General features: G+C 55.7%; 1 protein-coding gene across 1 annotated transcript; it reads right to left on the reverse strand.

Annotated features, from left to right (window-relative positions):
- Positions 1-3,442: 3,442 nt before the first annotated feature.
- PCARE (photoreceptor cilium actin regulator) lies at positions 3,443-11,603 on the reverse strand (the record flags this gene model as incomplete). The annotated part of the gene is made up of 2 exons (XM_079792909.1): positions 3,443-3,620; positions 7,945-11,603. 2 exons carry the CDS (start codon positions 11,601-11,603, stop codon positions 3,443-3,445), a joined length of 3,837 nt encoding a protein of 1,278 aa, XP_079649035.1.
- Positions 11,604-15,202: the final 3,599 nt, after the last annotated feature.

The following is a 15,202-nucleotide window of genomic DNA, read 5'->3' on the forward strand; positions in this document are numbered from 1 at the left end:
GTTGATGGAGAGCTGGCTGAGGGCCTCCCTCTCCCGCCTCGGGGGCGGAGGAGGAGGGGGGTCGTACACCCCCGAAAGGAGCTGGTCCAAATAAGAATAGGGGTGTATTATGCACCCCTTCAATGACTCTCCTGTGCTGGGCTCCCTTTTGTCTTTATAAACAACATTCCTTCTTGGTTTCCAACCCTGTGAAGAAAAGGTGCAGACTCTTGAGTCCCCAAAGGGTTGGGTCCATGGCTTAATTAATTTAAAAAGACGAAACAAAACCAAAAACCTGCCCTCCCGCATCCCTTGAGCACAGGGAGTGGACTGGGCCCAGCAAGGCCGAGGTTCTTGGGGGGCGGTTAGGAGTGACCCACTTGGGAAGCTGTGGGACCCGGCTTGTCCTCCCGGCTGCCAGCTGTGCTCTCCAAGGCAGAAGCCAAGGCATGGGCTTGACCAAAGGGAGGCCTGGTCTCCAGGAGGCTCAAAACCGAGCTGATGCCACCCACACAAGCGGTCCGCTGCGGTGGACTTCATTTCTTTTGTCCAGAGTCTAATTCGCAAATACCTTGGGCTAACTCTGGTAGTTGGGATGGTGGCCAAAAAAGCACATCTTTTGACCCATCTGCTCCTGTGCCAGCTTGGCCCTGCTTCCCCTTTGACCTTTACTGCCTCGCAGCCCCTGGGCCTTGGCACCCCCTCCTCATAGGCCCCAGGGAAGCTGACTGGGGATTCTTGAAGCCTGAGGGTCCTTGTGCAACATGACGTCTACATGAGCTCGTTGTCCCCGCTGCCTGAGCCTGGAGGCTCCTGGGACCTCTCGTTACATCACACAGGGGGACACGTGGCAGCGCCCAGCACTGTCCTGGCACAAGTGGGTGCTCAGTAATTGCAGGGGGTGAGGAGGCACGCACTGCTCTACGGCTGATGGCAGGAATGCTGCCCGCAGCTCGCGAAGCGTGGGAGTTGGCTGCTGCTCACCAGCCTGGCTCGGGGGAGGGGCAGCCCTTCATCTCAGAGAGCCTCCCACCGGGCACAAGGACGGAGGCCAGAATGGGTCATTCCAGACTCTCCCAGGGCGTTCTCTCTGACGCTGACCCCTCCATGGTATAACATGCTGCCCGGCTCCCGGCTGCCCACCCGTAGCTCCCATCGCGGCAGCCAGGTGCTCAGGCCCCACCGACACCCTCAGGCCAGCCCCAAACCTCTAAGACAAGGTCCTTGGGGGGGGGGGAGGGGGGCTGGACACACAGACTCCTCCTTTCTGTGGGCCTGGCTCCCGCTTCTATCCTGGTGCTAGTCACTAGACTTTTTCTTGCCCGCACGCTGTATCCCCGTTTCCTCAGCCATGTCCCTGTCCAGTCTCCCTGCAGCTGGGGTTCTGCTCTGTTTATTCAGACCTCGGGGAGTCCTGCCCCTAAACCCTGGCACAGGGCGGGCTCCACTTTCTGTCCAGTCCTCTGGCCTGGGAGCTGGGTCACTCCACACGGCCGGCTTCCTACGTGCCCAGCCTACCCAGCCCCCACCCCTGCCTCGTTACCCCGCTGCAGGCCTGGCACTGCAGGTAGACTGCCCACCTTTCTATCAAGCAAGTTTCCTAAACCTGATGTTCTCACACGCTTACCTCAGCCCGGCCCTGCCTGGCAGCTGGACTTCCTCCCATTTCCCGTAGCCCAGGCAGTTCCCAGGGTCCACCCACATGCTCAGGGGTTTGGCTGGGCCCCAGGACCCGCCCTGCTGCCCGAGCTCTGCCCTGAGGATTAGGGCTGCTACCAAGAAAGCATGAGCTGCGTGAGCTGGGCGGGGCGGCCCAGACATTCCCAACAGGGGGTCGGTTGTGGCCCCTCTTGGTAGTTTAATCACTGTTCCTGGGTGCCTTTGAAGAGTTGATCCCTGTCACCCCTATTTTAATAACTGGACAAGTCAGGGTGAGATTCATTTACTCGGACTCATGGCCTACCCTGAGGTCATAGCTTAGTCCCCAGGACCCAGTTGAACATGTTCTTGAGTCATGATCTGTTTCAACAAGAAAGGACTTGAGCCCTGGCTGGTGTGGCTCAGTTGGTTGGGTGTCGTCCTATGCATCGGAAGGTTGTGAGTTCGATTCCCAGTCAGGACACATGCCCGGGTTGTGGGCTCGATCCCTGGTAGAGGGTGAGAGGGTGAGTAGGGAGGCAGCCAATAGATGGTAGGCTCTCACATCAATGTTTCTCTCTCTCTCTTTAAAAAAAAAAAGGACTTGAAGTCTATAATTTCCCCAAGCTTAAAAGTCAGCTTTGCAGCAGAACTGGAGGGTTGCCTCTCAGCTGTACTCCGTGGGTGAGAATTCTTGTCTTGTGACAACCCACTGAGCCGGCATTGAATCACCCAATTACTGCAAATTCTTTCCTAAATAGAAAGCACTCCACAGCCTCCGATGGAAAAATTCCAAGATCCGCAGCAAATATCTAGCTTGTTGGCCAGAAGCAGGTTTTTGGCCCAAATGACCACTCTTCACTTCGATTTCAACTCCAGCAGAAGTTCTGCAGGTGACCCGGGTAAAGGTGGCCAAGAAGACCCGGGTGGGAGACGGCACGTGCACGTGAGACCTTACCTACACCCCCCTCCCCAAGCCCCAGGCCCACGGGGCTTGGAGAATAGGCTGCCTTGTTTGGACGGTGTGGTCGTGCCCACTCTGAGAGGCATGCGGACGCGGAGGGCGGAGCACTTGAGACTCACAGCCCAAGAGGCGACATGGCTGCCCGAATGGGCTGGAAGCTTTGCATTTAGGGCTTTGGTGCTGAGCTGGGGAAGGAGGAGAAGAGAAAGGGCGGGGGTGGGTTGGGGGGGAGACTGTGTACTTTAATTCCACCTCAGTCTTCTCATCTCTGGAGCAACCAGCTTTCTAAACAACGCTCATATCGGGGACGTGAATGCTGAGCTTAAAACACAGAGCTTTCCAACCATTTGCACGGCGAGTGATGGGATGCTCATGAGCAATGCAATGTAATGGGAGGCAATAGATGCTAGGCCCCCACACCCGTTCCTGCTTTGGCTGTGTGACCTCAGGCAAGCCTCTGGGTGAGGGGTGCTTTGGTTTTCTGACCTGCAACACCGGGAACATGCTATCCGCTTCACTTATTGTGGTGAGGACAGGACGGTTTCAGAGAGCTGGCTCAGGGAGAACACCTGGCCCATTGAACACAAAGACATCCCTCCCTAAGTGAAAGCCGGTGCTGGAAGGATTGTGAGTGTTACAGTTGACTTTTGGATCCCGAGAGGACCCAGGAGCTGGGACTGAAAACAGTGCTTGTTCATGACTTAGCAGACCTGTGGGCCGGGGCACTCCCAGGCCTTCCCGGGACACCGCAGGAGGAGCTGGTTGGCCCACCGTCGAGGGGCAGCCTGACACTCGGCTGTCACTCTTCGCCTTCGGGGTGACTGGGTGACTGGGTTCATTGATGTTCCGTTGGCCAGCCTGTCAGGCCACTTCCTTCCGCTGGGGCTTGTCCTGGGTGCGGCCGGCGCTGGCCTCCCGGTGCAGCCCGTGGCCCAGCACACAGAGCTCTGGGGGAGACGCAGCCCTGCCGCCCTTCAGCTCTGGGGCGCAGGGGCCGCTCCACAGCTCGGTGTCCTTCTTGGGGCTCTCCTCACTGCCGCTGCCGAGAGAAAGGACAGGCGCCGATCAAACAGCCCTCTGCTGCTGCTCTGGCCCCACCCTGCTCCCCGTTCTCCCTCTGTGCCTCCCTGTCTGTCCCAGGCCTCTGCCTTTCTGTATCAGGTTTGCTGGCAGGTGCCGTCCTCGAGGCGCCCGCGGTGGCCGGGCACGCTGGAAGCCAAGCTCCTGGAGTTTCGACTGACAGGCTGAGTCCTGCTCTTCCTCTCATGCCCAGGATCCTGCTGCTCTGAACAAAGCCACTCCCTCCGGAGCTCTGGGAGCCGGCCTTTATTTTGTTTTTGTTTTTAAAGCACTTATTTCATAAAGGGCTAGGCTCAGCTAGCTGACTTAAAAACACCACCAACAATACAGCCCTCTCCCTCCCCCCCTGCTTTACTCTCTGCCACCCTCTTCCTGAATGGAGCGCAAGGGAAGCTGCTTGGCCTGGGGCTGGCATGTGGCTAGAACAGACCTCTGGCCGCTAAGTGATAGAGTGAGAGGGCCTCTGAATGGGGAGGGACGCCCAGGGTGCGTTGGGAGTGCAGAATGGAGGGTGGTTACAGTGGAGCCAGCGTGGGCCGGAAGGGGGACCAGCTCAGAGAGCCACGCTGGCTGTGTGCAGGCAGGCTAGCCTCAGGATTACTGCATGGAGGTTGGAGTCTGGCTGTCTGGGTTCAAGTCGTGGCTCTTCCACTCACTAGCTGTGTGACCTGCAGCATGTTAATTAACCTCTCTGGTTCTCTTCTGTGTAAAAGGAAGATAATAGTAGTACCCATCTCATAGGGCACTCAAAGGTATCAACATTGGATGAAGCCTGGAAAGCTCTTAGCGTGTTAACTAGCTCCTGATAAGTGCTCAATAAACGGCCAGCTGTCACTTTGTGCTGCTTTGTAGCAAGAAGAGGAAGTCACACCTGGAAAGGGCCCTTGGGACCACCCTGTCTACTGCAGGTGAGCACTGAGGTCAGAGCCTCTCCATCGGTCACCTTCGGGCAGGATAAGACCCGGCTCCCCGTGTGCACAGACCAGAGGCCCTTCTCTCTGCCTGGGTCAGTGCGCTCCTGACTGCTCCGTGAGCTCTAGCATGCCGTGGGCTCACCTCCGTGTGGCTGGGCTCCTGTGGGGTGTCCAGTGGAGGACAAGTTTGAGTTTGGATCCCACCAAGATTACGGTGGCAGGAATGGGGGTTGTGCGGTGGGGTGGGTATCAGACTGGTACACACATATGATTTTCAGGCTCTGAGGGACCCACCATGGTACCTAGAGCCAGTCTCATCCGTGTTGGGATCTGGCCCCATCCCGTGGGGCCACAGCTCACACCTTACTTCTTCTCCCTGCTCCCGGGAGCCGCTGGCAGGAACGGGAGGGGCGTGCCCAGCGGAGAGGCTGTGGCACACAGTGCCAGTGGAGGCCGACTCCCGAGGTCTGACACATGATGTGGTCCTAGAACTCTTGCCCAGCCTCAGCCAGGTTCCACATCTGCATGAAGCTCAGGCTAGGAGATCGATTTTCTTGGTTGCCATGTGACTGTGGTTCTACCTGCTTCCAGAGCTGCTGTGGAGACAGGTAGCCTGAGCCAGGAAATGGTGTGTGTGTGAATGTGAATGTGTGTTTTCTACAGAGAGACTCTGCCTGGGGGGTCCAGTCCTAAAGACTAAAAGCGCACATCTAGGGGAGAAAGTCTGGACCCTTCCCAAATGCTCAAGTGCCCCCGCATGCAGAGTCCTTGAGAGCGGCCCTCCACCATGGATTCCCACATAAGAACAGTTGCAGCTCCGTCACTGAGCTTCCTGGGCACGCCTCCAAGGATGTTCCCAATCCCTGAGCCCCGAGACCGGCTATATATAAATATCATTTTTTCTGTAAAAGGGCTTGTGCCTAGCACAGGTGACCTGAAGGGGTCAACACCAGCTGCAGGCCAGCTCCAGGTCCCACGGGTGCGGCTGTGTCCCTGCAAGTCCCTGCCGGAGGAACCGGCCGCTCTGAGCGGGTTCTGGCGGGGTGTGGCTCTCTGAACTGGCTTTCCGGCTTGGCGCACGGTCAGTTTCCTGGTATGGCTTCCCGTCTGCAGGAGGGCAGGACAAAATGCCTGAGAATGCTTGGCGTTCTCACAGCTGGCACACCCCTGCTCCCAGACACCAACGTTACAGGGCTGAGTGGGGGACGGAGGCGGGGAGGTGGGGGTGGGCGTGGGGAATGAGCGGTTCCCTGCCCATCCATGGCATGCGCAGTTTCACAGCTGGGAATGGCTCAGAGGTGTGGTCTCACCAGGAGACAGGGGGATGGGTGCGAGTCATTATGTGACCTTCCACGTGACCTTGGGAAGGTGCCTGTTGATGAATTCTCCTCTCTCTGTCAAGCTACAAGTACTCCCCCCACCCCAAATACCTCCAAGCACGGAGATGCCGGACATAAAACAACCTTTTTTGGCTGCCCTTTTCCGAGGAAAAGCCTCCGCGAAGGGCACTGTTTTCTCCTTGAACAATTTTCTGCTGCTTTGCTATTGCTCCTGGTGTTTTAAAATGTTGGTGCTTTTAATTAATGCATTTCATTGTGCCTGTTCTTTCCAGCTCTTCTCCTGAAGGGCCCAGTTTTAGAAATCTAATAACCGAGTGAGTGGCTGGTGCGAAGGATAATGCATTAACATTTAGAGCGGTTCTCCGATGAAAGGCACGGTGCTGCAGGAAGCTCATTTTGGATTTAAGAAAAGAGCAATGCTATATTAAGATTCTTGCAAAAAATAATCAATACTTCATTTTCTTTCAAGGGGCCGGGGAAGTTTATGTAACTATAATAATGCACAACTTTCCCGAGATAATATCTTTATTTAAAATTGACTGCCGAGTACGCTGTAGAAAAATTACCGTTTATGCCTGGACAGACTGTGAAGTCTGCAGGCTGTATCACTTGGGCAGAAACGGGCTGCTGATTTACACAACCGCGGGCAGTGCGAGATAGCGGGGCGGGCGCTGGCGGAGCTTTGTCTGAGCTGATATCAAGACACACTGATGGCACTTCCTCTCTAATAGGCCTCAGATTTATGCCCCCCCCCCCGCTCCCCCCTCCCCCCATGCCACGGTTCTGGAAAAGACACACTTCTCCATCTATTCTGTAAAACAGCCACTTGAGCACACCAGTCCGTCCAGCGCTCAGGCAGGCCAGACGGTGGCACCGGGCCCGCGGCAGCCGTGTGCCCAGGCCTGTCTGCACGTGTGGGCCCATGGCAGGCGAGTCAGTTGCCCTCACGAGAAAGCACACTCAGATCTGTCTGCCAAGGGCGCTGATGGGGAGTCTCCTTCCTACCCTCCAGACTTCTGAAGGGAGAAGGGAGGGGGAGGGGGACGGGGGCTGGACTCGGGGAGAAGGGAGGGCAGGTCCTTGGGGGACGGGGACGCTACACGTTTCTGTTCCACACCTCCAGGACCAGCCCTCCTCAAGACGTGTCCCCAGGGGTCCCTGAGACGCTTTGGGTGAGGGGTCTGTGAAGTCAAAACCATTTTAATAATGATCCCAAGCTGTCATGTGCCCTTTCGCTCATTCTCCCATGAATGCAGAGTGGGTTTCCTGTCTAACTGATGTGCGACATCACAGCAGACTGGCCGCTGGGACATCTGGGAGTCAGCTGTCTCTTCGTGAGGCCACCCGCGAAAGAGACTGGCAGGCAGGGATGTGAGGCAGGACCACTCCTCCCTGAGTTTTTTGTTGTGGAAATACAGTTAACTTTCACAAGGATATGTTATTCACGTTCGCATACAATGGGGTCATGGTTTCAAAGACTAATAATATTTCAAACATTTCCTAATTTTAACTTATAATACAGTGGACAGCGATGGATCCCACGGGCATACTCAAAGGCTCTTTTGGGTTCTCAGTGATTTTTAAGAGTTTAAAGGGGTTCTGGGACCAAAGCCTTCGACAAACTCCCACCTGATGCCGGTCTATTGCAGGGAAGCAGAGATGACAGAACGCGGGCTGCTGGATCTGGACGGGGTGACGGGGACTCCGCCGGGGGCAAAGCAGGCCATCTCCGTTTCCCCACCTCGGCAATATCGGGCTGTGTGGCTGGGCCAACGCGATTGCTTTCGACTGTATTTGTAACGCAGCAGAACCTCTTTTCAGAGCAAATCTCAGGAGCCCGAAAGGAGTGACAAATGAAAGCACAGCTGCTCACAGTTTTTGGGGGCCTGTGAGGAGGGGGGGACTGGGCATTCCTAGACCCTTTTCTCTAATTGCCTCTTCTCTTGGAGCACAGTTCGAAAGCTAAGGACCCAGACAATCCCAAGGGCCCATCGGGTCTATTCCGGTAACGGAGGGCCTCTCTCCTTACCTGCTCTGGCCGCGCTGGGATTCACAGGCATTGCTGGTGGCGCCCGGGGCAGGCAGGCGAAGGCGGACACCCGGCTGGCGGTCAGAAGCTGTCCTTCTGACGAAGGGCTGAGGGTTGAGGGCACACAGAGTCATTCCCCGCTGCGAGCCCCCCCTCAGTCGTGGCCCTGAGCTGCTCCTACAGCATCCTGTGGGGGTCTCGCGAGGGCCCCCAGCTGCAGGTGGCAGCGCTGGGGTGAGTGGGTGGGCTGCTGCGAATGACGATTTAGCTTCCAACAGAGAGGGGGTGGCTGGGCAGCACACGGGACATGTGTTCCCAGATGCTTTGGCTGTGGCCGCCTCACCGTCTTCAAAGCCTCTTGTTTCCTTGTGCCCCTGAGGGGGGGACTCTGGAGGGGGTGGGGAGGGGCCAGAGGCCGGAGACCTTGCTTCTGTGCGCTGGGCAGGGGGGCTGGAGATCTTGTGCTGAGCAAGTGGGCTCTCAGGGGGAGGGCTGGGCAGCTTGTGCTGGGGTGGCGTCACTGTTGGGGGGCTCAGTGCCCTGGGGCTTGCTGGAGGGCTAATGGTGGGGCTGGGGGACCCGTGCACAGCGGGGACACTGGGCTGAGCAGGTCTGTGAGAGGAGGACAGGTTTGGGTGCCTCCTGTCTGCTCTGGGCGCCCCGGGTGCCCTGGTAAGAGAGGCCTTCCTGCCCAGCGGGGAGCTGCTCTCCTGGCTCTGCCTTGGGGCCTCGGAAGAATGCGGCCCCCGAGTTGGTCTGGGCAGGCGGGGCTCCGAGATCCTGTTCTGCCCCGATGTATGGCTGGAGCGGTGCCAGGGAACTGCCCTCCGGGGCGGGTGCTTGGAGAGGCTCACGGCCCTGTCCACGCGTGCCTGACCCTGAGCCCCACCGTCCTCCGCCTCTGGGTTTCGGCTGATGGCTGGCGGGGGGTTGAGGTCCCCGGCCAGCTTCCCAGCGTTGCAGCCGCTCCTGCCGCCCCCGGGCCCTGTGCTGCAGGGCCCCGTGGGGGTGGCCGCGTGCCTGCCGGGCAACAGGTCTGAGGGCCTGATGGAGGCTCCTAGCTTTGGGGGAGCCCATGTTCTCCGGGCAGAGCCAGCCTCTCCCGGCCCTGGCACGTGGGTCCCTTCAGGGGAGCTCCCCGCCAGCTTGCTGCTTTCGGGGGGCTCCAGAGAAATGAAGGATTTGTCCATCAGGATTTCCAGGGGCGGTGGGGGGAGGTGTTCTGGATCGTCTGCTTCACAGGGAAGGTCCTCCCTCGTGGGCGCAGCCGGCAGAGGGGGGAAGACGGGAGCGAAGGGCCTCCAGCCTGGGCCCGCTGCTGGAGAAATTTGGGGCTTTGGATACAAAGGGGCAAGCCCCCTGTAAATGGGAAATCTGGGGGGCATGATGGGGACCCCCCACCTCCTGAGGCAGGGGCCCGGCCCAGAGTCTTTGGACTCGCCCAGTGTCTGCAGACTCTCGGTGGGACTGAAGGTTTCAATGAGTTTCTTGACGGAGGTTCTGGGGGGATGGCCCCTGCCGGCCCAGTCCTGGGCCCTGGCAGCCTCCCCGGCCCTCTCCCCGGGTGGGACGGCATCTGGAAGCCGCTCGCCTGTCCCCTGCCAGGGCCGTTCACCCTCCGGGCGGGGACTGCGTTTCTGCGGAATGCTCTTGTCCTGACTTGGCAAAATGCTGAAGCCCTGGGTCAGAGAGGCCTTCAGCTTGCTGATGGTGCTGCTGGGCGCGCCCCTGCCGTGGTGGTCGGGCCTCGGAGATGCTGGCCTGGGCAGCAGAGCCTGCCCCCTGCTCTGCCCCCGCCCCCGGGTGCCCAGGGCGTAGAAGGCCTCCAGCCGCTGGCTCAGGTCTCCCTGGACCCTCCGCAGCTCCTGGAGGGTGAGCTCCTCCGCGTGGCTCTTCAGACACGCCTCTGACTGGGACCTCCTCTGCCTCAGGGGGCCCCTCCTGCTGCCACGGACCGAGCTCGGTCTTGGTGGGACCACTGTCCTCTCCTCCTCCTCAGCCCAATCCAGGTGCCCAGAGGGCACAGGGACAAACTTGATCCTGTCACTGATGGCTTCCTTCATCTTCAGAATCATTTCCCGCACTTGGGGGCTCCGCAGCCTCCTGGGGTGTAGCTGAAACAGGCTCTCGGGGCCAGCAGGGGAAGACCGCGGCCGCGGATGGAGGCTGCCCTCCCTCTCCTCTGTGCTGCTGTCTTCTCCTGCTCCGAGGGAGGGAGTGCTCACCAACCCGGAGCCTTTAGGAAGATGTGCTTCCACGGAGACCCCGGCCCCTAAGGAGTCACATGAGTCGCCTTTGCCCAGCCCTCCAGGCCTGCAGGGAGCACTTTCTGGGCCTGAGCTGGAGGGGCCTCGGCTCCCTGCTCCCCGCTGTGCTGCTGGCTGCACCTTGGCCCCAGGAGGGCCTGAGAGCGGGCAGTCCTGGGGTCGGTCTGAACCCCTCCAGAACGGGCTTTGCTGCCAGGTAAGTCCCACCAGCCCGGCCTCCGCTGTGGGGGGAATCCCTGGCCTCCACTCTGCAGGCTCCGGCGTGAAGTCCCAGCTGGCTTGCATGCCCAGCCTGTCCACCTGGTGCACAGACTCACTGTCCGCACCGATGCCACTGTCCTCAGAGCACAAGGGTAGGCCCTGCCCCCCAGGGTCACTGTGGCCGCTCGCCAAGCTCTCCAGCTGCCCCAGAGTCCTTAGGAGGCGCTCATCCGTACCCCTCTTCACGCTCAGCTGGTTTCCCAAGTGGCTGGCCGTGGTTTGGAAGTGGCTGCCAGAGCCCTCCAGGCAGCCACCGGTGAGCGAGGCCACCGCGCCCCCCAGCACCTGCAGCCGGCTCACTGTGTATTGCAGCAGCTGCTGCAGGAGATCCGGCTGCTCCTGGGGCTCCCCTTTCCTCAACGGCCAGGCCAGATCCTCCCCGACTTCCCGGAGGAGCGCCTCTCCATCCCGGGAGATCTCCCCCAAGAGCTGGTTGGCCTCCTCGAAGCACAGCAGCAGGAAGCTGACCATGGGCCGCAGCAGCTCCCGGGTCTGGGTGGCCTGGTGGGTGAGGCTCAGGATGGCTTCGTATTTGGAGAGGCAGGAGTGCAGGTAGGTGTAAGCGTGCTGGTGGGCCTTCACCAGGGGCTCGGGGAAGTCCACTTTGTCTTCAGACCCCTGAGCGGGAAGGGCGGTTTGGCAACAGAGGTCCTGCTGCCTGGACCTGGGGCGTTTGGGCTTCTTTTCCCAGAGGGAGGGCCCCTGGGTGGCACTCTCTTCCCCACAAAAGGATTCCCCCTGTGACTCGAGGGAGCTCTGTGTCTTGAATGGAATGTCCTTAGCCATGTGGCTTTGTGATGTGTTCAGCTGGGATGGGGAGGTTTTGGTTTCTGGGATCCGTCCTTCCAGATCTTCCTTGTTGCCTGCAGTGGGATCTCTTGTGAGCTGACAGTGACCTTCAGCCAAGGTTTGGGCCCACCTGGGACCTGGCTGCACCTCTGTCGGCCTCTGTCCCTGGGACAAGGCCCCCCAAGAGTCATAGCAGGTGGAGCTTCGGTCCAGCTCGGGGATAGCACCCCTCTCACTGGCCCCCGGACTTCCTGGCAGAACTGCTTTGGGCTTTTTAAAAAACTGGATGCCACTCTTAGCCACGCTGTTAATAATGTCACTGTGGGAAGGTGTACACCCCATGATTTCAGCTTGTATTCATCTCCCACCCTCAACCCTCATAATTTCTAGAGAACCACATCGAAATAGCAGCAAAAGGCAGTCTTACTAGTCCATCCAGGCAATTTCCAGGCCAGAATCCTTTGAAGTCCATGGTATCGTGTCCTCAACTCGGAACAAACTTTCTGACTCCCTGGTCCTGTGTACAGGTGAAGGTGCCTGTTGTCCGAAGTTGTTCGAAGTTTTGACCCCTCTGCGGTCAGCGAGCAGCGGGGCAATTGTGAAGGACCGAGGGCTCCTGGACTAGGGGTCTGCGTTAGCTTGTGTCCTGGCAGATGTGGACGGCAAGTGGGACTTTAAGCCTATTAGGTTAATCACGCCCCAGCCAGTCAGCGCTGGCAGTGTGTTCCAATATAGAACCTCTCGGCATTTACTCTCTTGGGAAGCGGATTATCTCTGCACGTGCTTATGCTTTTAATTCTGTTCAGAGGCCATATGAAACCTAGAGAAATGAGCCGTAATTGCACAAAGCTCTGGAAGAGACATTTTGTGGAAAAGAAGCAAGGGGGCCCCGGTGACAGACCCTGGCAGAGAAGTGACCTTCACAGGGTAAGAAGGGCAAACCAGCCGCGTGCGCTCCAACCTGCTCTTCAACACACAGTTCCCACTGACGGCAGGAGGGAGAGGGTCCTTTATTTAACCATTTCCCAGTTTCAGACATGTCGCTTGTAGCAATTTTCACGTTTCCTTAATAGAAAAGGAAACTCATGGAGCACCTGCTAAAGTTGCTGAAGTGGCTGGTATTCTGGGTTTGTAGTTTTTCTTTTCTTTTACAGAGCCCTGTACAACCCAGGAAAACAACACGGAGGGTGGCCGGGCAGTTTCAGAAGCAGAAAGGACTCAGCGGTACCTTGTCTGCTGTGAGCAAGCTGGAGACTGGCTACTGGGCCTGTGCTCGGCCGATGCCTGTCACAGCCCACAGCCCCAGAGTGCATCATTAATGAAGTTCTCCAGCCTGTTTGTTTGAAGCAGAACTCATGGGAAACAGAGCTGACTCAGTGCCTGGGGGCGCACGGTGTCAGGCATGGAGAAGTTGTTATATTCGCCACAGCGGCGGGCTGGCCCAGTAAATAGCACGGGGAGGAAGGCTCTTTCCTCTTCCAGTTAACAGAAGGCTTCGGTATGTAAATGCTCCTCCTCTCGGATTTGGGTCCCTGCTGGGATCATCTTTGTGAAAACCTTTCATCTAAGAGGCTAAAAGTATTTCCAAACCAATGATCAAAATAAAAGTATTTGCCAGGAGGCTCAGCTGTCAGATAGCTCTGCCTTGTAGACTGGTTTTCTTGCTTCTTCCAAGTAACTTAGAAAGTTCTTTATTCACCGCCACTCAGTTTTTCATTAAGACTCACTTTTGTTTTTCTTTCTTTTCAAGGTAGGGTGCTTCAAATGAAAAACAAAACACACACACACTCACACACACACACACACAAACAACTACTCTGAGTGGAAATGTAAAATGGCCCAACAGCTTTGGGAAATGATTTGATAGTGACACATACACCTATCTTATGACCCAATCAATTCCACTCCTAAGAATTTGCCTGAGTATTGAATGCATAGGTCCACAAAAGGGACTGGCATGAAAATATTCACATTAGTGTTATTCATTATAGCCTCAAATTGGAAGGAATTCAAATGTCTGTCAACAGGGAAATAAGTTTGGCATAATTACCCAATAGAATACTTCCCAAGCAATAAAAGGAACCAACTATTGAAACATGAAACAACATAAATTTAAAATGTATAGTATTGAGTGAAAAAAGGCAGATATAACAGAGTACATACTGAGTGATTCCATTTATATGAAGTTAAAGAACACGTAAAACCAATCGCTAGTTATAGAACTCAGAAAAGTGGCTACCTCTGGGAAGAGTTATTAGGTGGGCATGAAGGAATTTCTTTTTTCCTCCAAATATATATATTGATTTCAGAGAGAGGAAGGTAGAGGGAGAGAGAGAAACATCAATGACGAGAATCATTGATTAGTTGCTCCTGCATGCCCCCTCCTGGGGATTGAGCCTGCAACCCAGGCATGTGCCTTGATGGGAATGGAACCATGACCTCCTGGTTAATGGGTTGACTCTCAACCACTGAGCCACATGAGATGGGTAAAGAAATTTCTTAGAGTAATGAAAATGCTCCATATCTTGACCTGGGTTGTGGTCACATGCTTACATACATAAGTAAAAATCACTTGGGTTGCACACTTAAGCTGTGCACTTTACTCTATGTATGCTTCACTCTGTGCCTAAAAGAGTTCCAGCTGCAATGCTCTTGGTCTTGGAAAAAGGTCTCTGTATTAGTTGTCTATCCTATGTAATAAAGAGCTAATAGGCTAATTAATGGTCATGACGCCCTCATGCTGTAATGACCGATCAGCAGGAAGCTGCGTGCGCAGCAGGCGAGGGTGGGCAGGGATGTGACTCTGTGTCCTCTGCCAGCGGGGCTTGACGGGGGTGGGGCCGGCCAGGTCTGTGTCTCTTCCCTTTTAATGTGCATGAATTTCGTGCACCGGGCCACTAGTTGTTACATAACAAATTACCCCCAAATTTAGCAGATTAAAACAGCAAATGTTATCTTGTTATGAAACTTGTTTCTGTGGGTCAAGAATTTGGGAGCAGCTCACTGGGTGGTTCTAGCTATGGGTCTCTGCTGAGGTTGCAGTAAAAACATCTCTCAGGGTTGTAGTCATCTGAAGGCTTGACTGGGGCTGGTTGATCTATACAAGGTAGATCATCCACATGAAGGCCTCTATTGTTTGGTAGGTGTTTGCAGGAGACCTCTGTTCCTCTTCACATGGACCTCTTCACAAGGCTACTTGAGTGCCCTCACAACATGGCAGCTGGCTTCATCCAGACTGGGCAGTTCAAGAGAGAGCAAGGGGCAGGCTGCTCTGTCCTAATCTCAGAAGCCATACACTTTCACGTTCTCCACATTCTGTTTTTTTTTAGAATCCAGTCACTAAGTATAGTTCATATTCAAGGAAAGAAAAATTAGGCTCTACGTTCAAAAAGTCACACACACAAAAAAATATCTAGACATATTATAGGTTAAACCATAACATCCAAAACATAACTTTGTAGAGTATACATTAGTTTATTAAGAGCTCATCCTTACCCTTTGGCATGTTAAATAAATTCCACCCCGTGTTTTGTTTGTTTGTTTGTTTGTTCTTTTTCATGTGGCCCTGAACTAATTGATCAGCAAAAGATGGTTCTAATGTGGCATTAATTTAGAGCCAAAATTGGAGGTCATTTAAGAAACCTGAAAAAAAAAGTATTGTTTCTCAAATCCTATCAGCTTCACGAGTGAGCTCTCCTGAACCATGAGAGCTAAGAAAAATTTTTCAGGTCAGATCTGAAGGGATGCTCTTTGCAACACAATTCCCTGGTCCAGATGCGGGTGATCAGACAACAAGCACGCAACTACTGTATAGGTAGAGCTGGTAGGTAGAGGGAGCTAGAGTTTGTGTTCTGGTCATTGTGTTACAGATACCATTTCACTAGCTTACTTCCCCGGCTTTGCTGAGGAGAATCATTAACAGTCATTAAAAAATAACATGG

Source organism: Cnephaeus nilssonii (genome assembly GCF_951640355.1).
Source record: "Cnephaeus nilssonii genome assembly, chromosome: 15".
Lineage (NCBI taxonomy): Eukaryota > Metazoa > Chordata > Mammalia > Chiroptera > Vespertilionidae > Cnephaeus > Cnephaeus nilssonii.